We start from the raw sequence: 26,602 nt of genomic DNA, 5'->3' as shown, positions 1-26,602 counted from the left end.
TAATAACTCTCAGGGTGCTGAATTTCAGAGTTTCCTCACCGAGTCAATGAGCGTATACGGAGACTGGACGTCACTGAGGGCTGAGTACCGTGGCAGACTGAGGCGGATTGTGTAGTTCAGACCAGTTTCAAAACAAACTGGTCTGGGAAGAGCCACATATCTGAAGGGAAAGACAGGAAACAGCAAAACCTACTTACTCAAAGAGAAAGTGTTGAAAATGAGTCGTGTAGACAAGGAATTTTTTGAGAAACAGTTGGTTTCTGGTTGCTGAATGTTACCGTGAGCCGGGATGGAGGGAGATCATCTGGTTGTCGTCGTCGGGCACAGTGTTGACACAGCGGCTGTCTGCTGTGATTGGTCCAGGTCTCATCACTGTCATCAGAACTTCCTCCCATTGGTCAGGCAGCTGCAGGACCAACAAACATCTAAGGTTTCATAACCCTTTAACTTAAATCCCCACATGGATTTTTTTTCTTACATTTGTTTGTTATACTACAGTATGTTTTATGAGTAAATCACTTTAAACTTGACTGATTTTGTTCTTCAAACAGTCCCGTTACTAAAAGACCTGTCAAGTGAAAGATGGAGGACGGTGCATCAACTAATTAGATCCAGTTAGTGTATTACAACTGGGGCATCTGTGTAATGCAAAATAACTTTCTTTGATTCACACAGATTCTGGATCAGCTGATGAGTGTAGAAGATATTTTCCTGAATCTTTAAAATTTGCCTAAACTACCAAGATTTGAATTAAAACAGAGCATCCACATCCATACCTATTTGACATTAAGTGTTAATATGTCTGCTCATTATGTCAGCAGGTCTTATCAAACCAAACAAGGTTTCTGGTGGCTTTCACTGAATCGATCTGAGAGTGACACCAGGGTCCAATCATATGGTTTGGGTTAGGGTTGGTGGGTGGAGCTAAACCTTGCAGACAGCATCATACCTGAGGTTCGTAGCGGATGAGGATGTCGTACTCCATGGAGTGGGGGATGTTGTCCACAGTGAACTCCAGGAAGGCCCCCTCTGGGACATTGACCAGACCAATACCAGTCCAGGTCGGACTGCGGTCCAGAGGGTGGGGCCTTGGGACCACTGTCACTCCCTGAAAGAACAACATGAAGACATGAAAACTGATGATCAGCTCACAAGTCGCACTGAAAGTCTTTTGTTTTTTTTAATCAATATTTAAGAATAAACACTGAAGAAAACAACTGTTGAATTGTTAGTGATAAAAAAAAACCCATATAAATAATAGCCGTTAATCAAAACTGCTACTTTTGGGCTCCAAGCTCTTACCAAACATTTTGTCTTTTTGCAGTTTAGATCAAATTTATGTAAAATGTCAGCAGCAGATTATAATCTGGAACTGGTTGGTTTATGTTGGAGCCAATAATGTACAAGATGGTATCATCCGCATAGAAATGGACATTAAAATATTCAGAAAGGAAATACATAACACCCACAGGCTTTATACAAGGTTTTATACAATGATTTTGTTAATTGGTTTATTTTACTGAGACACAATATAAACCCTATCCCCATATATAAACACATTTGGTTATCATTACAAACACATTTTTCTATTGTTGAAGAAGCATTTCTTTGTTATTGTTACGGAGGCATTTTGATTGTGAGGGCTCTTATGAGACTTGTCTCGACAAGTAAATATTATTTTTATTATGTTTAGGGCTGCCCTCTAACAGTCAACCAGAAAGGTCATTAGTTCGCAAGATTTCAATGGTCACTTAGTTGCAGAAAAAAAAACACAAAACAAACATGAAACTCTATTAGGAGCTGCGCCTTGTCAAAATAAATCAAAACCTAAATGACTGGACTATTCGGGAATTTAATTTGAAAGGACAGACACAGGAAGTGTCAACGCTCAGCAGTCAGACAGGAGTCAGGTTAATTTCCAGGGCTGGTACCTGCAGTTATTCCACAGGCTAGTTAATAACATGTCGGGCAGGAAATCCAAAGTGTGGGATCATTTTGAGAAGGTGAAGGACGAACCCAAGGTGATATGTAAACTCATCTTCATTGGTCGACTACAAACATGACGTATCATCTGAAACATGGAAGTAGCTACATGCCCATTAGCCCACAGCGTCATTAACAGGCGGCTCGCTCAGTGTGTGACGTGCACTTGTAGATAAAATATAGGCCTATATTAATGAAGGTTCATTAGTATGGTTTTGTATTTCTTTGTAATGTAGCACAGTGTTAACAATGTTACTGATACTATTCTTTCTCACACCTTCAACTCAAACCATTGTGTTGCCCCGCCCAAAATATATCATTTAATGATTAAATTAATATCGTAAACATGTGGGCAACTAGTCGACTATTGGTCAACTAGGAAAACTCTTATTGAGGGGCAGCCCTAGTTACGTGGTTGGGAACTGGTTAAATGACTCACAGGTCCAAATTTGGCGTCCTCTGCCTCGTACGTGTAGTGATCCAGAGCGATGAAGTAGAATCCAGACTCGACCTGATCACAGCGTCGACCGAACATGTGATCTCTGCAGACGCACTGACCAGTCACCTGATCACACCTGCAGGAAGACAGGAAGTGGAAAATTTCATAATGAACTGATGAGGAAGAAATGAAAAAACAGTAACAGAGAAAACAACAGGGAGGGAACTGTGTCAGTAAAACTGCAGAAAATGAACCAAGAAGTCAAGCAGAACGAGATGACGGAAAGTAAGAACATCAAAATGTAAGAAAAACTGAGAGCAAATGACAGACAGGAGGGTCAAACTGAAGAGGAACCAAACGCAAAAGAAAACAGAAAAGAGATCTGAACATAAAATAATACAGAACAAAGGACCGACAGAAAATGAAGATGTCAACTGCATCTGATTAATTCTTAAATGCAGATTCTAAATAATCTGAAGAACAAACTGTTGGGATCCAGGAATGACTAAACCGAATTTGGAGTTTAAACAAAACTACAAAGTGAGAGCAGTGATGCTAACATTTTAGCTGTCTATTAGCTATTTGCAGTGATTTAGATGGGAACTCACTGATTGTTGATGGCTCCTCCCAGGTCACAGTCACATGGTCTGCAGCCGTCCATATCATTACTGAGACCCCAGTGTTCAGGCTGAGAACACACACACACACACACACACACAAACACACACACACACACACACACACACAGAGCAGATGTTAGAGACATGTCATTAAGTCGTTTTCCTCCCAGCTCGTTTCTGTCTGTAAAACCTGATTTAAAGCCGTGAGAGGAAGCTGTTCAGGCTTTCATCTCTTCCACACACACACACACACACACACACACACACACACACACACACACACACACACCATAAACACACAAACACACACACCATAAACATACTCCACAGTCTCTTTTCAGTCTTGACTCAGTGTTTTCTCTTCAGCTGACAGTCGGCTCTAATCTGACTTCTTAAATATTGCGTAAATCAGAATCTTGCTTTCTGTAGTCTTAAAATATTATACAGACATGAGACATTACCATCTTGGAAAATGAGTCAGTGTCATCTACCCTGTCAGCGCCTCTAGAGATATTACAATAATATTAAAGGTAGAGGAAAGCATCAGTATTTTTAATTAGAAAATCTTTTTAACTGTCTTTTATATAAACATCAGTACACATCTGTCACATCTTTAAATGGTCCAGTTAAAGGTTCAAGACTGTGTCCAGTGTGAGTGGTTGGTTGTGATTGCTTGGTTGATGTCCGTTCTTACCACACACTGATCACAGTCTCGTCCTGTCACCAGACGTTTACAGAAGCAACTTCCTGTTTCACTGTCGCAGGGATTTCCTCCAGGAACTGTCCCCACAGGGCTGCAGGTACATGCTGAAACACAGTACAAATACACACTACATCAATAACTACTGCTGATACTGTAAGACACTGTCCTCTGTGTCTCTGAGTTCTGCTTCCCATATGTGTGTCTGTTTTGATCTGCAGTTGTAGATGTGTTGTTTGTTTCATTCTGTAGACGTGTATAGTGTCGTACCCTTGCAGCCCTCAGGGTCGTCGCTCAGCCCATAATACGCCTGTTTGCAGCGCTCGCAGCGTTCTCCCTCCACGTTGACTTTACAGCGACACTGACCAGCAATCAGACCGGCTCGAACGTCGGTCATCCCATCACATATTCCTCCATTCAGAGAGCCCACAGGGTCACAGTCACAGGCTACGGGAAAACACACAGGACAATAGTCAATGTGAGGATAAAGACTTCACTACAGGTGGATTCTTTCATCTGGATCAGATGTCACTGTTAAAGACAGACCAGCATAAACCAGTTAAGCACAGTGGACTCACGCTGGCAGATGTTGGGGTCTCTGATGTCTCTCTCTGGATGTTGGTAGTAGAACGGTTCACACTGCTCACAGTTGTGTCCGGTCGTGTGGTGCTGACAGTCGTCACAGACTCCTCCGCTGACGTTTCCTGATGCCCTGAACACGGCCATGTCGAAGTGACACGAGTCTGAGTGCTGGTTGCAGTTACACTCTGCAGACACCACAGAAGAAGAAGAGAGGAGATTCAAGTTAAGTCATCTCTAGCTGAGTGATTGATTGTGTCATCTGCAGCAGTTGTTTCAGATGTTGATCATGATGAAGATGAATCTATAAAAACAGGCTGAAACAGGACCTGAAGTGACCCAGATTTTACTTGTCATCTTCCAGTACAGACCAGTATAGACTCACTTTTGCAGGCGTTGGTGTTGCGTCCCTCGGCTGGTCTCCACGGCAGGTCATGGTAGAAATCCTGACACTGTTCGCAGTTCAGACCTTTAGTGTTGTGGTTACACATGCAGTGACCGTGAACCTGAAGACACAGAACACAACAGTCACATCTAATTAACTGATATAATAATCAATAACCAATCAATATCATTATCGCATTCACTTGCAGTAATTGAACCTACAGAAACAGAAACTATTGTACACTGTAAAACACACCTGATATAATACAGTTGATATAATAATCAATAGATTTTATTGATAATATCCTTCATTCTGTGTGACTGAAAACGTGAACCTTGATGTTGCTGTTTTTATAGAGTTGAGTCGGTAAGTACTGCAAGAAGTTAAAGTTGTTTGGCCCCAATAAAATATAAATAAAATGCAATGAACCAGAGACAGAATCTGAACCGAATTACAGACCAAGACAGTCGTCATCTGCAGCTCATTAACATTCTGTGTTCGAACAACAAACAGACCAAAACTCATTCTTAACATTCACAGACTATATTCTGCAGTAAAATCCACCGTGATCCACCGCAATCTGCCTGTCCCCTTCAAGACTCACTGTGACCCCTTCAGGAATCACCCTTCCCGCCTCAGGACTTCCCCTTCCCCTCTTAGGGCTCACTCTGCCACCTTCAGAACTCACCATGTCTCCTCAGGACTCAGCCTGTCCCTTTCAGAACTTACCATGCTCACTTTAGAACACACCCTGCCCCCTTCAGGACTTACCGTCCCCTCTTCAGGACTCACTCTGCCCCAGTCAGGACTCACTGTGTCTACCCAGGACTCACCCTTCTCCCTTTAGCACTCACCATGCCCTCACTGGTCTGGCCAGCACCCTGAATCGGGGCACACTCAGAGGCGTGTCCGTAGCAGAAGCAGTTCCCTCGGACCACCATGTCGTAGATGGCGTAGTAATACTTCTCTTTGATCTCCATCCGAGAGTCCAGCAGGTTGTCTCCGAGCGTGTGCAGTTTAGTGAACTTTACCCGCAGGTTGGTGATCTTCAACATGTCTGAACAAAAGATCAATAACAGGTCAATGATAGATCAATAAATAATCAATAACCCTGGTGTGGTCTGGTGTGAGGAGACATACTCTGGATTCTGGGGCTGTAGGGATCATCGATCCTGAACGCTGGGTCCAGAACTCTGAAAATCACCTGGAAAAAAGAGACATTTCAAAACCGAGCATTAACAATATGACATGACAGTGACGTCTCATCAGGTGTATTATGACATCATTTCCTCTTTAACCCTGTGGTTACCAGACTACTAGAATACTGCCGTACCTCTCCTTCAGTGGATGGCTCGATGTCAGAATAACGTGAGTCACAGATGACATCATCGACCTTCTTCATCGGACCCTGGGAAACAGACGGGAACGAGGACTCACAGTCGTAGGCAAAGTAACGATAAACCTGCCACGTCTTCCCAAAGTCAGCTGACCGCTCGATCACCATGGCAGCAGGTCGAAACGTCTGAGGAGAGAGAACGATGTTAGAAACATACTTTAAACTAGATATCATGTAAATGTTCTACTGATCCTACTGAGCATCATAAAGACAGGCAGACTTACTGGTCGGCCTCGACTTATTTTAGATCTGGGCTGAAATTTCACCTGTTTTATCACTCAGTCTGAGGACTAATGTCTGACCTGATGTCTGATTGATTAGACAATTAACCAATGATCTGACTGATGATCAGAAGGATCTGAACAGTTCAGTCATCAAATGCCCAACATGGGTGCTTGATAAAAATCACCCAGGGTTGCAGGTATATGGAGCTACATTAGGGTCAAATGTTTTGTACTTGAAAAAATAAAATTTGAAGCTGAAAATTCATGTGTTGATCTTGAATCTTGAAAAATACAACAATGCATTCAAAATAAAAATAAGTATATGAAACGTTTTTTCAGGTTAAATATAATTTTGATTCACTTTGGTAATTTATTTTCACTTTTCACTTCCATATATATTTTAACATTTGAGGTCTTATTTTTTTCAGTTGCAAGTTTTATCTTTTCAGATTCAGATCTTAGTTTTTACAGTTTCAAATCTTATTTTTTGACTTTCAAATCTTTTTTTCACTTTCAGATCTGTTTTTTGAGTTTTAGACTTTTGACCCTGATGTGGCGTGGGGGGCATCAACTGAGAGGGGTGTGGAATCACGAGTGACAGTGCCTTCAGGGAACGTAGGAACTAAAAAAAATTCACTTGTTAAAAGTCTGAAACTCAAAAAACAGATTTGAAACTGAAAAAAAAAGATCTGAAAGTGAAAAAATAAGATCTGAATCTGAAAAGATAAAACATGCGACTGAAAAAAATAAGACCTCAAATGTTAAAATATATATGGAAGTGAAAAGTGAAAATAAATTATTCATTCAAAAGAATTACCAAAGTGAATCAAAATTATATTTAACCTGAAAAAACGTTTCACATACTTATTTTTATTTTGAATACATTGTTATATTTTTCAAAATTCAAGATCAACACATGAATTTTCAGCTTCAAATTTTTATTTTTTCAAGTACAAAACATTTGACCCTAATGTAGCTCCATACAGGTAGAAGATTTCACTATTTAGAAATATGTCCAGGAGACAACATAGAACGAATAATAGTATGTGTTAAAACTATCTTCATCAAATAAAGGTTATAATCTACAAAACCTGAACTGAAGCATTTTGTTCTGTTCTGTGACCGAATGCTCAAACTTCAAACTGAGACTTTAGAATGAGGAGTCTTCAACGTTTTTCAGGCCAAGGACACCTCAGCTCAAAGAGAGACAGAGCAGGGACCTATTGCATAAACTGTATAAAGCTGAGTTGCATTTGAGATAATTATCTGAACAATTTTGGGTCGTTTTGTTTACACTTGCCTGTAGCTGCTAAGTCAGCAGCAGCTGTAGTATGACTCAGTGCATAACCCTCACCATCTGTGCTTTCGCAATAATAATACACCTATTGGCCTCAAAGATGCTCCTGAGACAGTGCAGCACATCAGATGTAAGATGCAGACAAGAACAGCATACATGGAACCCCATAACCAAGTGGCTGGCATAATGTACAGGAACATCTGCATTGAGTATGGGCTAGAAGTCCCATGGTCAGAATGAAGGACACCTCCTAAGGTGGTTGAGAGAATGATAGATGACAAGCTGGTGATGGCTAACCAACCGGACATTGTGTTGACCGACAAACAACAGAAGAAGGCAGTAGTGATAAATGAAGCAATCCCAAGCGACAGCAACATCAGATAGAAGGAACAGAGAAGCTCAAAAAATATCAAGGGCTGAAAGAGGAGCTAGAAAAGATGTGGGGAGTCAAGGCAACAGTGGTGCCAGTGGTGATCGGAGCACTCTGGGCTGTGACCCCCAAACTGAGAGAGTGGCCCCAGCGGATTCCAGATACAACATCTGAGGTCTCTGTCCAGAAGAGTGCAGTCGCAGGAACAGCTAAGATACTGCACAGAGCCATCAAACTCCAAGGCCTTTGGTAGAGGACCCGAGCTTGAGGAAGACACTCCACTAATAATTAATTAATTGAGTAGAATCATGTGGCAGCCCTCCAGCAGTAACTCTGAGCACCCTTAAGGGGTTCCAGATACCCTGTTGAAGAACCAGGCTTTAGAAAAAAACAGAAGGTGAATCCTCAACCTTCTGCTCCGTGAAATTAATTCAACTTTAATTCACTGGGTCAGACAGCAGTGGGAAGTTACTGGTATTTTTAGTCAGAACCAGTTTAACTGGTGTTTTAAGTTTGACTGTAACACTGATGGAGACAACATATGAACCAGTCTTAAGGATCAGACTAGAAACAACAGAGGAACAGTGTTAGTTTGATTCAAGAACTCTGTGTTTGTGTGTCAGCTTCCTCAGCAGTCAGAGGTTGAGCTAACTCCCTTGTTAACGCAATCTTTACTTTTTCTCTCACAGACAGTCAACAGTTGAGATTTCAGGCACTTATTGATCATCATTATGTTGCACTGACAGCGGTTGAGTCGCTCAACAGTTATTTCATATTTATAAAATATGGATAACCTCATTGTGAGATTGTTAGCGCAAAGTAGTGCACATGTCATGCATGCATAAACACACTCAGAATTCAGACAGTGAAATAAAATAGTAGACAGTAAATGTAGTGTATTGTACAGTAAACAGGAAGTGGGTCCAGACACAGGACTGACCAATCAGAACGCACTGTTTACATTCACACTACCCTCTCAGTGAAGGAACCTGGTGACTGTCAGACCTGCAGTCAGAGGCACCAGCTGCTGCTGTGTTTAAATAAGTGTCAGTGAGATGCGCTCTCAGAGTTTAGACTTCAAACTCCACCCCTCCAGTTTGCAACGCAGGCCTGGTACTGTTCTCCACGGTTGTTTTCACAAGATGAGAGGGACTAACAGTGAGCAGTTCGTCATCTTTTTTCCCATTGACCAACTGGATGATTTAAGAGGCGGACCCTCTGTAATGGTCTCGACAACAAGTTTACAGTTGCTGGATACCCAGAGCTGTACGGCCTGATGATAGACAGCAGGTTGTCAAACTGCCCCTGAGTCATATGCATGGAAATGGCCTTCATCGAGGCGAAGCTCCTGGACCAACTGGTGGTGCTCCCCATGATCTCTGTTTCCCTGTGCCAGACAAACGATTTGCTGACAGCCTCTCACCCTCAACCAGAGCTACAGCAAGTACCCTCTGCTTCAACATTTTAGGAACTAGATACTAGATACTGATTGCTGGCAACGATAAAAAGGCATAGCGAGCATTTTTTTTTTTACTAATGGCATTCAGTTTTTTAAAAAATGGCAGTGCAGTGCACTTCGTGTTTTACAACCTGCAAAGCACTTCCTCTGTGATCAGGGCCTCAGTCATGCATCAGCCTGTGATTACCCAGAATCCCCTGCTGTGTGAATTTGTGTAGAACTCACTCTGAAGGTCATGATGAGATGTGTGAAGTGAAACTCGGCTTCCAGATTCAGCTGAATGGTGACGTTCTCCATACCTGCAGACAGCAGACAGTTACATCAATAACCTACCAACCAAAGAACTGACACAGTACTGTTTCACAACAGAGCATCAATATAACACTGATCACACTACACCAATACATCTATCAATACTAACATACTCTACATCAACAGTATGTTAACACAGCAGATCAGATCAATAATTTAAAGATCAATCAGAGTGTCTGTACTCCACATTCATATATTAATAGCAGTTCCTCTTACGTCCACTGGAGGTCACTGTAGTAAAATCTGAACTGTGTAGATCACACTGATGATGATCATGTTTGCTCTGATGGATGAATCATTTTAATTTCTTTATGATTTGTCAAGTAACTGATGTCAAACTATTAAAGGACAAAGTTTGACTCTTTGTTGAGTGTCATATTGAATGTTTCCTGTCTGTCTACGCTGCCACATACATCAAAAGCTCTGTTTCCACTGAGCAGTACGGTTCAGTTCAGTTCAGTTCAGTGCACTTTTTTTTCCATTTTTTTTTAGTAAAGTGTATAAAATGAAAGGATGTTTACTGCCTCTTGCAGCAGCTGGAGTCGGAGAAAGAAATAACTTAATTCACTGGGCCGACTGCCGGCGACTTTTAAGGTGGAATGTTGACTTGTAATTATACTCAATATATGAGGTGACAACATGAATCCATCAACACACCTTAAATTTCACGTTAACAACTCTGACCATTACTTTAGTTTTTATATGACATACACTGTAACCATCCACTGAGTGGATCTTCAAGCGTTAATATATTAATTTCGACCAGAACAGCATATATTCTAATCCTCACACAGGAAAAACAGTTCCTGTGGGCGCCGGCAACACTAAACCCCTGAGCTTGCCTGAGAAGGACTAAATGCACAAACCTGCAGGAAATACAGTGAGTGCTGGATGGAGCAGTGAGTGACAGCAACCCCGCCCACATTTAAGAGTACTGTTTAAGGTGGAAACGCTAAACAGACCTAGGGTCTAGGTACCATGTCTGCAGGGTTACTGTTGGTTCCAAAGGTACCATACCTAAAGTGTTTGGTGGAAACATGGCTAATGATTTCTTTCTGTCCTTTACTCACTTTGTTCCTCACTCTCGGCCGCCTCTCCCTCTTGCACTCATATTGAGCTTTGTATTTAGAGTTAATAAACAATAAATGTCCAACTGCCTGTCTTGGTATCAATAGTAGAGTATTTTATTTTATGAATGAAGCTGTATGAAGTTGTAGTTGCTGTGGAATCAAGACAGTCTGACCCTAGCGTTCTTGGTTCCCGGGGGAAAGTTCCCACAGAGGCAATATCCTGTTTGCTTATTTGCCCTCTGGTAAAAGACCCCCTTGACCGCCCCCCAACCTCCTGTAATGGCTACGGTCTCCAGGAGGTACCCGCCCCACAGTTTCACAACCACTAATCCTGAAGAAATGACAGCCTGAGGCCACGTTCAGACCGACTCCTGCCCTCTGTGGAGGGGGAATGACTGTAGTGAGTCCAGTGTGGTGTGTTACTGTGAGATGATCACGACATTCACAATGAAGCTGGTTGATTCACACAGAAACTTTTTAGGGTGACTGACAATGTAAATGAAAGCTAATCGCGTCTGTGACTAGTCAAACACAAACCTGAGGCTGCTTCATCCACAAAGAAAATACTGAAGACTCCAGAGTGAATGTCAGAATGAGAGACGGACATTTACCATTTCAGACTGAGTTAAACTGTTTCTGTTAGTGTTGTGGGTTTTTAATGTTGGCTAAATATAAAACCCTCCTGTTATTCAGACTGTGTTCACACATGATTACTGCCAGCCCTGCAGTCGCATATTTAATCACACACAGAGCAGTTCGTGATCGTCTTTAGATCTGACTGTTGGTTGTTTTCTTCATCGACTGGCAGAAATCATGTCCTGATGTCTCAACTCTAAATTACTACCAGGAGGCTGAATGTGTTTCTCAAAATTTCAGTCCAAACGACGTGAACGCAGCATGAATTAAAAATCAAAAACTTCAATCACACTGTGGAGTTTCAGTTTTCATCACATCAAACATCTTCAACAGTCTGTTAACTTTCATTTTATGTGTTAATCTATTTGATCTGTCTGACCTTCACACTTCCTCATGTGGAAACACAAACAAGACATTGAGTTCCTGGAACCAACGGGACTAAAAGGGGTATTGCTCTCTGACCAGATGTTTCATTAATGTCAGCTGATCTGTAATCAGTTAATTACACTGAGGTTGAACATGCAGCAACATGTTGGACTGACTCTGAGAGGGACTCTGACCTGCGACCTCTGACCTGAAACCTGAGACCTGTGATCTGTGACCTGTGACATGTGTGTGTTCTCACCATTCTCAGACTGCCACCAGGTCTTTAATCTGTTTGGAGCGAATGTGGTGACGACGTTCTCAATGCGATGGCCGCTCATCTGTTCGCTCAGCTCGTCATACGGCGTTGAAGAGTCACACACAAAACACTTCTTCTCCTCCTGGTTAATGAAAGACAGACAGGCAGGGGAGTTAAGGGTTAATAATGAGGTGAATTCCTCACATTCCTCTCTGGTCTCGGACAGTGGAGATAAGAGGAAAAGTTCCCTGTTTTCTTCTTCTGTTGGTCAGAAAGACCTTCATGCTGCAGCCCAGTCGGATCAAAGCATGAATCGGTGGAATCAGTCTGCAGCTGTGTCTTTGAAAGGGTTAATTAATATGTGTGTTTAGTCTGAACTGAAATAAACTAAACTCTTAATTTGATTGGACAGCTTCATTTTGATCTTTGAAGTGGTCTGTGTGTTCTCCAAAGAAACATCTGGACAAACATCAGCCTGCTGTCACAGCTCAGTGTTTCCTTTTAGGGAGGTCGCTTTACACAGGAAACACTGCAGACTGTGTCAAACACACACACACACTTTAACTAAACACACTGACCGTCCAATCAACAGAAACACACACACACACACGCACACACACACACTTTAACCAAACACACTGACCGTCCAATCAGACAGAAGTAGAAACAGAAACATTGCAGGAGTTAGTCATGGTTCAGACAGACTGTGTTTGTGTGTGGTGAAGCTGTCAGTCAAACTTTTCTTAAAGAATCACATTGTCTTCTTCTTCTTCTTCTTTTTCGACTCTCTCTAAAGGATCTCCAAGTTGCCGTTGACAGCCAAAGTCTTTGAAAAGTGACTCAATTCAATTTCAATTTTATTTATAAAGTTCAAAATCACAATTTCCTTGTTTTACAGTAAAGGACATCCTTCTGTCCTTGGACCCTCACAGCTGATAAGGAAATACTCGCCAAAAAACCCTTTAATGGGAGAAAAAAATGGCAGAAAGTTCAGGAAGAGCAACTGAGGAGAGATCCCTCTTCCAGGACGGACAGATATGCAATAGATGTCGTGTGTACAGATCTGTATTGGACATTGTTCTCAGAGTCTCTCTGATCTCTCTGGCTGCAGCAGGCTGTTTTGTTCTGGTTCCGATGGATCTCAGTGCAGCTTGTGTCCTTATGGACAGTCATGGTTCTCCTCTCTTCATCTCAAACTCTGTTCTGTGGTGTTCCACAGGGCTCTGTCTTTGGTCCTATTCTGTTTGCCCTGCAGGGTTGTTGTAGTGGGAGGAAAATGAGACGGATTACCCAGTTCATTTTTTTCCCCTAATTAATTTGTGCTACAACTAAAATTGAAAATTGGCTGAATGAACTGGTAGAAAGACTGAACTTTGTATAAAAAACAGTGGAATTACTTATGAGGGGGTGGTAAAAAAAAAAGGGGGATGCATGTCAATTATTTTTTTCAACACTGTGGAAGGGAATATGTTTTTTTTATTTTGGCTTAGGGGAAGGTCATATAACTTTAAATTGTTTTATTTTGTGTTTATTTTACCACAAATTTTTAAAGAAAACATGTTTTCTTTGAAAATTGCCAAAACTACACCATTTATCACAGTGAGAAACTGTAAACACAGAAATTACTTGTGGATTTTCAGATTCCTAACAGTCCTTGGACACAACAAGTGCAAGGCACGCTTCTGTCAGATGAAAAACATGAAAAATAATGATTTTTATTTAAAATCACCTTACTCTACTCTTCTTCTCACTTAAAATTTGGCCAAAACCACTTACACAAACTAACAAGCACGCATGACGAGAGTGAAAATCCAAGGCTTTTTTTAACTACAGGATTTCGTCTTTATCTTTTAACTTTCAAACATCAAGAGGTATGTTTCAAAAATCGAATTAACTAATTTATGGTGGACGGAACATCATGCATTTCCTCCCGTCACTCAGGGAGCCTCCCGGAGAAATATTTGTAGCTTGAGGGAGAGTAAAAAAAAGGAAGTCCCACCCCATCCACCCCCGTCCTCTGATAAGTAATTAACAGTCCCTTAAAGGCACAACATTGTTAAGGTTTGTAGTCTCTGAACGCAGCTCGAGCTGAGTGACTGCTTATGCAGGAGCACCAACGTATAAGGTCTTGTCTTTCCCCAACAAAGGGAAATCGGGGTTTAAAAAAGAAAGGAAATAAAGGAAAGTGAAAGAAATCCAAGTGACTTTTTAAAGGTGTGTGAGAGAGACATGGATCAAGAGAGGAATGACAGGGGGCCCACTGAGACTGTTGATGCATAGGGCCCAGGATTTGGCGTTATGCCCCTGTTTATGCTTCCCCTTGTACAGACAACAGATGGACAGGTGGAAGGTATGTCCCCTATCACTCCTGCATGGATCATATGTATGATATGTGTATGTATGTATGTGTGTGTGTGTGTGTGTGTGTGTGTGTGTGGTAAAACTGTCACTTTGAACAGATCATTTCCTTCAGCAAATTTTTTGTTGCTGCTTCAGTCAGTCTAGTTCCTAAGTTCTCAGCTGTCCCTCCTCTTCTGTCGAGCTCTCACTGCGGACCAGACTCTGAATCAGACATTGTGTACAGGTGTTCTGTTTACCTGTAGGTCGTGTTGTTCAGGTGTTGTTTACCTGCAGATGGCTGACGATGCAGAACGGTTCAGGTCGGTTCAGTCCACAGGTGGAAGTGGATGACAGTTGGTGGGCTCGGCCAATCAGAAGGTCTCCTGTTGCTGGGTAACAACTGCCCTCTGTGCACATATCACTGAACTCCGGGAGGCTGACATCATCCGGGGCCCCTCCTGCTGAGGTCCCGCCCTCCTGAGCGCAGGTAAACACCTGCAGAGCTGAGAGAAGAGGCACTTATTGTGAAAGTCTTTAAGGAGTTAGTCAGACTGAACCAGAATTAAACAGATTGATAAGAACACTTTCAGTTCATACTTTACTTATCATGAGGTTCCTATTTAAGTTAAATGATCCCAAAAATTGAAAATAATTGTTTTATTTAAATTCAGTGTTAGTAGGGATGAGTGAGTACATGATTATTTGTGTCTGTATTCAGCCAACTAAATTATCTGTATCTGTACTCTGAATGGGCAAAGTTTATGATGTAAGTCGGTTGGGCTTAATCTGAAGTTGTAATTTTAAGCATGAAATTTATATGGATTGATCAGAAGTTGCAATATTTATAATTTATGAGAAAAGTATTTACAGACGTGCCTCAGAATTGAGCTTCAGATCATTTTTCATCACAAGAGTAACAGACTGAACATAGCAACCCAAATGAGGATTTATCACGAGTACATGACACATTTTATCTGTATGATACTTGTAGGTAAAAAAGGTACATCATCTGTACTGAATACTCGTTTCATCCGAGTATTTGGCTCAACCCTAATTGTTAGTTTATTAGAATCAAACCAACTCTTAAGCCCTCTTTTTTCCACTGTATCCACAGGTTGTTCTAAATTCTTACCACAACAACATAAAATTGTATCATCTGCGAATAATTTCATTTTTAGTGTTTTAGAAATCTCCCATAAATCATTTATGCACAAATAAACAATGGTCCCAGTACTGAGCCCTGGGGAACCCCCCACAGTCTCCAGCAGAGAGTGCTACCTCTAACTCCATATCTTATCTGTGCTTTATAGGGATCTATTTCTACTGCATATTCTTATTTACTATTGCAGCTGTTATTTCCTTCTTAAAATTCCATGAGTGCAAATGAGGTTGTCCTGTTAGCTCTAGAGTACATTATGTGTTGTGATAAATTCATCTCATATTTTATGGATTACCTTTTCCAGTATTTTAGAGAACTGTGGAAGTGAGGAAACTGGTCTGTAAATTTAAGAGTACGTGTCTATCTCCAGCTTCTTATATCAAATATGACATTGAATACTATATTATCTATCAAAGTAAAGAGAAACTTAAAATGGATTTTTTTTTCTTTAATTTTAATTTTTTTATTTAACCTGCATTAAACCAGGGAAGTCCCACTGAGATTGAAAATCTCTTTTACAAGCGAGACTTGACTGTGTTACAGTTATTTTATGGACCAAACAATGAATCAGTTAATCATGAAAATTATCAACATGTTCATAAACAATTAAAATCATGATTTAGATTGTCAATGGTGGAATATTTTAATCCTTTTCAGAGTCCCTCAGTTAATATAATGTTCTGTTTTAATAAGATCAGCAGATCCTGGATCAGTGTTAGACTTTGATATCCTTAGGCTCCATGAGATTTTCTCAAGTCATCCATCATTTACTTATTTAACAGAAATGAAGAAAACAAACGGTGATCAGATTTCGCTGCTGTGTTTTAATCAGACAGTGTCTGTGAAGTCATCAGACTGATCTCAGATCAGATTTCACTGCGGTTTAAATCACAGTGTCTGTGAACTCATCTCCACATCAAACAGACTGATCCCAGATTCCATGGTGTGTTTTAATCACAGTGACTGTGAACTCATCAAACAGACTGAACTCTGATAAGATTTCACTGTTTTGAACGATTAATCGATTATTACACAGCTGCAGGCTGCACTCATCAGTTCAGCTTAGACTCAGATGTTTCACAGTTTATATAATGAGCCTCAAATATTCAGACATTAATTAAAGTCACTGAAGATTATTGACCATGTTGTTAAAATCCAAAATAAAGTTTAAACACAGAAAAGTAGAGATAGATTTTTTTTTACTCTGCTACTCAAATAAAATCTGATCAGGAATCAGATTCAGATGTTTGACTAAACTTTAATGTGATGCAGCTGATTAACAGAAGAAATCCACATTTTCAGCTGTTTGACTCTCTGGTAGTTCATTAAATAAGTTAACTTATGTATCCCAGTGTTGAAGTATTTCAGTAGTAGCAGTTGAAACTCACCCAGCAGCACCGTGAGCTGAAGCCCCAACATGCTGCTGATCTCCGCTCTGATCCTCAAAGGGGAAAAAAAAAATGCTGAAACCTGGAAATCCACCAAAACTTCCAGCCGACCTCGACTCTTCAGTCTCCTCACAGCTCCCGACTGTAGAGTCCCTCAGAAACTTGAAAACCCCCAGACTGTGTGACCCTCCTCTCAGATCTCCTGCAGAGCTCCTCAGACCTCCTCAGACTCCACCTCCTCCGATCACCGGCACCTCCACCTCAGGACCACACATCCCGGCTGACTGTCAAAATAAATCTGGGTCACATGTTTGTTTATTCACCGGCAGCTGTGACACAATAAACACAAATATACCGGCGAATTAACGGTAACTGCAACATATTGATATCATAAAGAATGATTTAATATTGTGTCTATTTTCTCTTTATATTAGATATATTACAATGTAGTATATATTCTGTCCAACATATTATAGATTATGTCTTACATTGTATAAATAATGTAATTTGTCCTCTGTTTATATTCTGTCGCATATAGTATATTTTACATGTAATGTCTTATACTGTATATATTATGCTGTATATAGTATATGTAATATAGTATGTCTTATATTGCACATATGATATAGTTTTCTGTTATTGTAAATATTCTGTCGTATATTATATATTATATATGTTATATATTATGTCTCATATTGTATATATTATGTTGTATGTAGTATATGTTACATATTTTTGTCTCATATTGTATAACTATTATTTTATATTTGAAATATAATGTCCTAAATTCTAAGTAAGGTCATATATTGCATATATTATATAGTATGTCTTATACTGTATACATTATATTGTGTATTATTATGTCTATATGTTGTATATATTATGTCTTATATTGTATATTCTATATTATATCCTTATGTTGTGTATGTTACATCATATGTATTTTATTTATTATGTCATAAATTGCATATGTTATATCGTATTTATGTCTTGAATCACATATATTCTGTCTCATATTGTATATATTTAGTCTTATGTTGTATAAATAATGTCTTAAATTTGTATAAGTAAGGTCATGCTTTTCAAATATGATATATTATGTCTTTTGTTCTATATATTCTGTAGAGTACTGTAAACATCATGTCTATATATGGTACATGTTATGTCTTATATTGTATCTTTATACTGTGTCCTTATGTAGGTTATGTCTTATATTTATCATGTCATATTGTATCTATGTCTTAAATTGTTTATATTCTGTCTTTATATTTTATGTTTTATGTCTTGTATTCTATGTGTCATGTATATATGTTTGTATATATTCTCTTTACATTGTATGTCTCATGTCTGTGTTGTATCTTTATATTGTAGGTTTCATGTTATATGTTGTATATATCATGTATTATATGTCATGACCAATTCCTACAGCATATAGTCAAAATATAAAAAATACTTAGAGATTAACGATATGATATAATATCATATTACCAAACAAGGAAAAAAATTCACTTGTTTTTGCCTGAGTTCAGTCTGATGCTTTTATTCTGAAAACAATCTCACATGACTTCCTGTCTGACTCTGCCCTCCTGTTAAGGGCTTTACTGTCTTGTTCTTTGATCCACACTGTAAGTATGTGGACGCTCTCTGCAGGTTTCAGGCTGTGTTTCTGGGTCTGGTGTCTTTGTTCCAGTGAAGAGACATGCTCATGTCACAGCAGACAGCTAATCCACAATAAAACATAATATACATTAAATCATTTATGTAAAACACTATTCAGAACTTCCACTGAAAACCTGTTGTTTGAAGCCTGAGCTCAGACACTGAGAAAACACATGCAACTGTCCACATACTTCTGGCCTCATGTGTTGACATGTAATGTGATAGAGTCAGACAGTGAAGTCAGTGCTCTGCTGTGGCTTTATAATTTTTTTTGTGTGTAAAATTATACAGAGACTTGTTCTGATGCCCCCCCACCTCTTCTCCCCTCAGGGCTCTACAGACAAAAGACATTCCTTAACTCCCCCCCAACCACACACACACACCACACTCACAAACACACACTCCTCCCCCAAAGTTAAACCTCACCTGCAACAACAAAGGAGGTGTGTGTGTGTGTGTGTGTGTGTGTGTGTGTGTGTGTGTGTGTGTGTGTGTGTGTGTGTGTGTTGGGGGGGAGGGCAGGAATCTGACCCCCCACCTGAACATCTGAAGGCTCATTCAGGACTGTGTGCCCTGGTGCATTGTGGGTAATGACTGTGAACGTGTGGCAGCCTGCAAAGAGGAGCTCACAGCCAATCAGTGAAGAGCTCATCTGTCTGAGGATAAACATTAACAACTGAATGGAAACAGCTTGAACACACTCACACTAGTAGTGTCACACACACACACACAAACACACACAGACACAGACACAGACACACATACACACACACACACACAGGAAGCGTCACACCAATAAAATGTTTAAGCAGTTGAATCTGTTTCAGGAGAACACACACATTTATAGACCAAGTTCACACTTGGTTTTGAAGTGCGTCTCAGCCGATGGAATCACAAGCGGATACACAAGTACAAGTGTAAGCCTCCACCAACTCTCGCAGTGGTCTGATCACTCAAACCACTTACTGAGGACATCTGAAACACATTTGACCACATATGCTTTGACATGTAAATGCTAATGTGTTCTGATGCATCCCCAACAAGGACTAAGGCTCAATCCCAATTCCTATCTTAACCCTCAGTTTCAAAAATCCGTGCTCCCGCAAAGTGCTAGTGCTAGTGCTGTCCCGATTCTCAGAGTGTTGAGTTGAGGGTCAAGAATAAGGGCTGTATGGCCCTCACTTTTAAGATTTTCCAGGACCACCCTTGGCAATAAGTGCTATCCCAGAATCCTTTGCGTATCATCTGCCGAGCTCAGCCGAACCCAGCCGAGCACAGACGATTTAGTCAATGCAAGATGGCGGCGACAAGCGTAAGGATGCAGAGTTATCAGTGTGAGCATTTTCCTCGTTAATAGTTGTTTTAAAATTATGATAACCATTGCATTATCTTAGTTTAACGTCATTTTATGGACTATAGACCTCTTTGTAGCGTAAGAGTTGGGGTTAGGGCAAACATATTTTTGGTCACGGGCGAGGGCTTGCCTGCCCCGCCGCACGTAACCCCGGTTCTCTGATAACTGAGTATGCTGTCATTCAGTTACAAAAAGTAATTTTTTTTAGTGTTAATGTAGTTGTTAAGTTGTTTTAATATACGTGAAATGTTTGCATCAACATTTTTGTAACATGACCGGACGGTGTCATCTCCTGTAGTCGCAGAGTCTGCAGCTGGTAACGTTACAGCTGCAGGTTAACGTTAGTGATCGTATTATCTGGTGACTTTCCGCTGAATAAGTTACATCGGTTGTTGTGGTACAGGTTATTTGGTTGAATATCAACTTATAACACAAAGAGTGAAACGTTAACGTGGATGAAAGTCACCAGATAACACTTGTGTGACTGTGTAAACAGCCTCACCAGTTCTGCTGGATGCTGACTACAGTATTCATTGTGATAATACTTGCAATACTGCATGAAACAAAACTAGTAACTTAACGAATATCTGACAGGTAGCCCAAAAAAAAAAATAATAGCAAAGTAATGTTGTTGTCTTTGTTCCATTTCAGGGCCACCAGACAAAACACAAGCCCTGATTCATTTCAGGGCCACCAATGAAGACAAGTTTACAAAAAGCAAGCAGGCTCCAAAAAAACTATGGGAGTGAGTAATTTGTAACTTGTGAACTGTTCACATTCATAGCATAATTCTCAGTCACAACGGCAAGTGTTCCCCTAGTGATCAAGCATTCTGTTTCAATATGAAATCAGCACAGCTGCAGATGGCGTTGTCGAGTTTGGTAACTGTACATTTGTTTTGGAGCAGCCCCTATACTGTCACAGATTTTGTCGAGCATATTCGTTGCAACATTTATGTTCTATTTTCACTACTGTACAAAGATATGCTGTTTGGATTTTATGATGTCAGCATTTCAAAACAAAAACAATTCTCTATCATTAATCTATTATCTTAGTAAAATTCCATATTCATAAGAATAAATTTTGAAAATATGTAAACAATTTGATTGTTTGAGGTGCTGAACTTTATTTATTTATTTGTTTATTTTATTCTTTTTCTTTTCTCTTAACCCTGGCATGTTTGTTCTGTTCATGTCTGTCACTGCTTGTTTTGTACAAGAATTAAAATAAGGTGTTTGTAAAAAAAAAAACCTCATCATATCTTTTTATCGACGACTACTGATGACATATATTTCTTCTTCTTTGAACTGACAGACTGGACAGAGTTTTGGCATATTGCTGCCCCCGACAGTCTTAAGACATATTTGCCTTTGAGGGGTGTCCCATTTTAAAGTCAGAAGATAGCCCTTAACACTTGGTCTTGAGGGCTAGTGAGATTGAGGGTTGAGCTTGAGAATTAAGATTGAGGGTTAACATAGGAATTGGGATTGGGCCTATATCTTGTAGACTGTATTAATAATGGAGGAAACTACCATGATGTCACCCACTGGTTTGCAGAAGCCTCAAGTTTGGCATTTCGGCTGTTGCCATCTTGGTTTTTTGGAGCCAGAAGTGACCAAATTTGGACAAAAGGGTGGAGCTGTGAAGGAGTGGAGTGTGGTTCTTGTTGAGAAGCCAAGGACACTATTGGTAGACAACCTGTCACTCAAGTGGCCTCACCCTCATAAATGCGTGACTTTAAGCCTTTATTAAATGTAAATGGGGGAGCTATAAAAAAGAATCCACCCTCTGTACAATTGTCATAAATATTGAAGTTAGCTATAGAGACCAAAAATGTTTTTTGTACCAGGCTGTAAACATGTTCATTTCTGCTCTAAAGTTGGATGTTTTAACATGGGGTTCTGTGGGGATTGGCTCGTTCTTGGAGCCAGCCTCAGGTGGTCATTTGAGGAACTGCAGTTTTTGGCACATCTGCATTGGCTTCATGTTTCAGCCCCAGAGGTTGTTGCTTGCCACATCGTCAGCGCAGGATGTGCTGGTTGTTTTGGTGACTATAACCCCCAAATTCCACCAGATGCGTCTTCCTACTACTCCTCTGGTTGTGGTTCTGTTTATAGAAACTACATCTTGTTATATCTCGCGATTATGCGTGAATTCACAAAATCTCGTGGGTCCTTGTTGACGGACGGGAAGCATGCAGCGGATAACCAGCGCAGTCATTCCACAACGGACACGCATCCAGTGAAATTCCAACGTAACATGCCCATCTTATGACGAGATGGATGAAGTGTTGGGAGACTGTCCAGCGTTTTACCCTATGGAAGGAGATGTGTTGAGTTGTGCTGAGAGCAACATCTCTAGCTGTACCTTTTGTTTTTAGACTGTTGATCAGCTGATAAATCCAGCCCCTCTTCGTGTCCTGTGTGATAGTGATGCTGAATGTGAAACTTTTTTATCTTTTACTGATAGAGTCAATTAGAGCCTCGATTGCCCCGATAGCACTTACTCTGATACTCTTCACCCTTCATAAGATAGTTTTAAACAGTTTTAGCCAATTATTTGAACTTTTAGAAACAGCACTGTCTTCCAGCCATCTTGATATGATATATATCCGATACAGCTTTGGAGTGGTTTTCATCTTATCTGATGAACAGGAGTTTTTGTGTCTCTGTCAGCAAGCATTTCTCCTTTTCTTCTCTTCAGTATGGTGTGCCTCAGGGGTCAGTCCTGGGACCAGCTTTATTCTCCTTGTACATGCTTGCCCTTGGGCTCATTGTTCAGAGACATGGTGTCTCTTTTTATTTTTATGCTGATGATACACAGATGTACCTGCCCCACAGACCCTGGAATGATGTGTTCACTTAGTGGCTGCCTTACTGATGTTAAAAGCTGGATGTCAAAAAACTCTCTTCAACTGAACTCAGACAAAATAGAGATTGTTATCATCGGGCCCCAGCACGTTACTCAACAAATTCTGCCTTTGTCTGGTCCCCCATTAGATCATATCAAACCTGTTGCAAGAAATCAGGACAGTGATTTAAGTTTTGAGCAGCATGTCACAAAGCTTGTGTAACTGTGTATCATCATCTTAGAAATATTTCAAAATACGATCCATTTTAACTTTTAAAGACACAGAGACAATTTTACACACCTTCATCTCTTCACATCTGGATCATTACAACAGCCTCTTTTCTTGCCTGAATCTAAAATCTATTTACTGACTCCAGACTGTGCAGAAGTCAGCTGCCAGGCGTTTAACTCTTTACACTAGCCTCCAGAATGTTTTAGAAACGATTTTAAGATTTTACTGATTACTTTTAAGGCTCTTCAGAAAAAAAAAGATCAGTGATCTCTTTTAAGTCCCTTCTTGAAACATACTTTTATCAGAGGGCCTTTCCTGATTTTAACTGAGTTTTAAGTTCATTTAAACTCTTTTATTTCCTCAGTTTTTATGTACTAGAGTATTTTCATCAGTTCTTTTAAAAAGTTGTTTTCATTGACATGTAAAGCACTTTGTAACTCTGTTTTGAAAGGCGCTTTATAAATAAAGATTATAATTATCATTATTATTACTGACACCCCCACTAATATGACTGGCAAGCAGATTGCAAGAACGTGGATGTAATAACTGTCCCCTTTGACCCTCTAGCATACGTGACAGGCAGTAAGGAAAACTGAACACAAGTGGTCAGCGGGAGCTGCATTATAGACCCAGGTGTGAAGGTGAGGAGTCTCAGCTGTCTGAAACACGTTAACACCATCAGGTATAAACAGGCTCAAACTGACACATCTAGAATACATATTTTATAGATTTGATAATGATGTCATGATTTTCTGCAGTGAAAACTCTTCCAGCTTTCAAAGAATCAGTAAAACGACACAACTGTATGATGAAGAGTAAACAGTATTTTATTGTATAAATGTCAAGTATTTGCATAATCTGTAAAGATACAACATGTAAAACATATCACTTCAACAAATATATGAAAACATACAAATCTCTAAAAGTTCAAGATAAAAAGTGAAAAAAGTATAACTACTGTTTTCATTAGATTCAGTCTGAGTCATCGTTCTCTCAGGAAAATACACAGAACTTCTGTGTACTTTATGAGGTGCAGTACTTCACTATGTGGTACTTATAAGTACTTCAGCATGTAGTACTCAGTACTATTTGTAAGAACCTGTGTTTCAGTATCTAGTACTCAATAGTATTTATGAAGTGCAGTATTTCAGTATGAAGTACTCAGTCGTACTTGTGAGGACATGTGTTTTTAGTATGTAGTACTCTGTAGTACTTGTGAGGACATGTGTTTTTATTATGTAGTACTCAGTCGTAATTATAAGGACGTGTTTTTAGTATGTAGTACTCAGTAGTACTTGTGAGGACATGTGTTTTTAGTATGTAGTACTCTGTAGTACTTGTGAGGACATGTGTTTTTAGTATGCAGTACTCAGTAGTACTTGTGAGGACATGTTTTTAGTATGTAGTACTCAGTCGTATTTATGAGGACATGTGTTTTTAGTATGTAGTACTCAGTCGTATTTATAAGGACATGTGTTATTAGTATGTAGTACTCAGTAGTACTTGCGAGGACATGTGTTTTTAGTATGTAGTACTGAGTAGTACTTGTGAGGACGTGTTTTTAGTATGTAGTACTCAGTCGTAATTATAAGGACATGTGTTTTTAGTATGTAGTACTCAGTAGTACTTGTGAGGACATGTGTTTTTAGTATGTAGTACTGAGTAGTACTTGTGAGGACGTGTTTTTAGTATGTAGTACTCAGTAGTACTTGTGAGGACATGTGTTTTTAGTATGTAGTACTGAGTAGTACTTGTGAGGACATGTTTTTAGTATGTAGTACTCAGTAGTACTTGTGAGGACATGTGTTTTTAGTATGTAGTACTCAGTTGTAATTATAAGGACATGTGTTTTTAGTATGTAGTACTCAGTAGTACTTGTGAGGACATGTGTTTTTAGTATGTAGTACTGAAATAGTACTTGTGAGGACGTGTTTTTAGTATGTAGTACTCAGTAGTACTTGTGAGGACATGTGTTTTTAGTATGTAGTACTGAGTAGTACTTGTGAGGACATGTTTTTAGTATGTAGTACTCAGTAGTACTTGTGAGGACATGTGTTTTTAGTATGTAGTACTCAGTTGTAATTATAAGGACATGTGTTTTTAGTATGTAGTACTCAGTAGTACTTGTGAGGACATGTGTTTTTAGTATGTAGTACTCAGTAGTACTAGTGAGGACCTGTGTTTCAGCATGTAGTACTCAGTAGTAATTGTGACAATCTGTGTCTCAGTGTGTAGTACTCAGTAGTATTTATGAAGTACAGTATTTAAGTATGTAATACTTAGTAGTATTTGTGGGGTGCAGTATTTTGGTATCTAGTACTCAGTAGTATTTATGAGGACCTGTGTTTCAGCATGTAGTATTCAGTAGCATTTATGAAGTACAGTATTTCAGTATGTAGTACTTAGTAGTATTTGTGGGGTGCAGTATTTCGGTATCTAGTACTCAGTAGTATTTATGCAGTACAGGTGGGGTATGTTTCGGCTCGTTTGGAGATTTCCCGTCGAATTGAATCCACCGTGTCCAACAGCGTGGACACTTCAGCTGCTTTGTCCTCTTTACTCTTGATCAGTTGCTGAATCTTCTTCTCCAGATCTGACAACACAGAATGAATAAACCTGTACAGTGCTGCACGTACTACCACTGCAGATAATACTGCAGCACTACTGAGCATTACACTGTCCTCCCACTGGTTCTGTTACTACAATAACAAACATGATGATGATTTTTGAATTTACCAGACTACATAACAGTTAAAGTACTAATACTACCTTGTATCTGTTGCAGTTTGTCCTCCACCTCTTTCTTCATCTTCTCTGCCTCGTCCTTGATTTTCTTCACTCGTTCTGCAGCGTCATCCTGACCTGTCTGATTTGAGCTCTTCTGCTGTAAAAGCTCAAACTGCTTCCTCACTTCGTCCAGCTCCTGGTACAGAGACAGACAGTCAGAACACTGTGACAGTACACCAAGAATACAGGTGTCTGTGGTAGCCATAGCAACAGTACTGCAACTAACTAGCAGCTGAAACTAATGGAGCCATGAACTGAAAATTAAAATACCTCCTGAATGTTACGCTCTGTCTGTAGTCTTATTTACTTAAAGTCCTCTGGGTCAGTTGTCGCTTTGTCCGTTGTCTTACTGGTTCAGTGTGACTGGTCCTATTGTCAGTTATCATACTGGTTCTGTGTCAGTTGTCTTATTGACAGTGGTCTTACTGGTTCGGTGTCAGCTGTCTTATTGTCAGTTGTCATACTGGTTTGGTGTCAGTTGTCTTACTGGTTTGCTGTCGGTTGTCTTACTGGTTCAATGCCAGTCATCTTACTTGTTAGGTGTCAGTTGTCTCATTATCAGTTGTCTTACTGGTTGGGTGTCAGTTGCCTTACTGGTTGGGTGTCAGTTGTCTTACTGGTTGGGTGTCAGTTGTCTAACTGGTTCAGTGCCAGTCATCTTACTTGTTCTGTGTCAGTTGTCTTACTGGTTGGGTGTCAGTTGTCTTACTGGTTCTGTGTCAGTTGTCTTATTGTCAGTTG

At 39.9% G+C, this 26,602-nt stretch overlaps 2 protein-coding genes across 2 annotated transcripts in view; both read right to left on the bottom strand.

Annotated features, from left to right (window-relative positions):
• The window catches only part of lamb1a (laminin, beta 1a), a 36,848-nt gene extending 19,648 nt beyond the window's left edge, over nt 1-17,200 (bottom strand). Inside the window, exons 1-16 of the mRNA XM_049574773.1 lie at nt 16,980-17,200; nt 14,721-14,935; nt 12,096-12,234; nt 9,678-9,751; nt 6,040-6,228; nt 5,847-5,910; nt 5,561-5,763; nt 4,707-4,827; nt 4,321-4,509; nt 4,013-4,189; nt 3,737-3,849; nt 3,031-3,110; nt 2,423-2,558; nt 950-1,108; nt 279-406; nt 40-160 (exon numbers count right to left, since the gene is read on the bottom strand). Coding sequence (XP_049430730.1) covers nt 40-160; nt 279-406; nt 950-1,108; nt 2,423-2,558; nt 3,031-3,110; nt 3,737-3,849; nt 4,013-4,189; nt 4,321-4,509; nt 4,707-4,827; nt 5,561-5,763; nt 5,847-5,910; nt 6,040-6,228; nt 9,678-9,751; nt 12,096-12,234; nt 14,721-14,935; nt 16,980-17,010 — 2,139 coding nt within the window. The 5' untranslated portion in view covers nt 17,011-17,200. The remainder of the gene's footprint in view (nt 1-39; nt 161-278; nt 407-949; nt 1,109-2,422; nt 2,559-3,030; nt 3,111-3,736; nt 3,850-4,012; nt 4,190-4,320; nt 4,510-4,706; nt 4,828-5,560; nt 5,764-5,846; nt 5,911-6,039; nt 6,229-9,677; nt 9,752-12,095; nt 12,235-14,720; nt 14,936-16,979) is intronic.
• A 6,839-nt stretch (nt 17,201-24,039) lies between these two features.
• The window catches only part of lamb4 (laminin, beta 4), a 39,009-nt gene continuing 36,446 nt past the window's right edge, over nt 24,040-26,602 (bottom strand). The window contains exons 36-37 of the mRNA XM_049574932.1: nt 25,844-25,997; nt 24,040-25,667 (exon numbers count right to left, since the gene is read on the bottom strand). Of these exons, the coding sequence (XP_049430889.1) occupies nt 25,528-25,667; nt 25,844-25,997 (294 nt within the window). The 3' untranslated portion in view covers nt 24,040-25,527. The remainder of the gene's footprint in view (nt 25,668-25,843; nt 25,998-26,602) is intronic.

The sequence above is a fragment of the Epinephelus fuscoguttatus genome, linkage group LG4 (genome assembly GCF_011397635.1).
Source record: "Epinephelus fuscoguttatus linkage group LG4, E.fuscoguttatus.final_Chr_v1".
Classification (NCBI taxonomy): domain Eukaryota; kingdom Metazoa; phylum Chordata; class Actinopteri; order Perciformes; family Serranidae; genus Epinephelus; species Epinephelus fuscoguttatus.
Note: the sequence above shows the minus strand (reverse complement) of the source record. Positions and strands in the feature narration are given on the sequence as shown.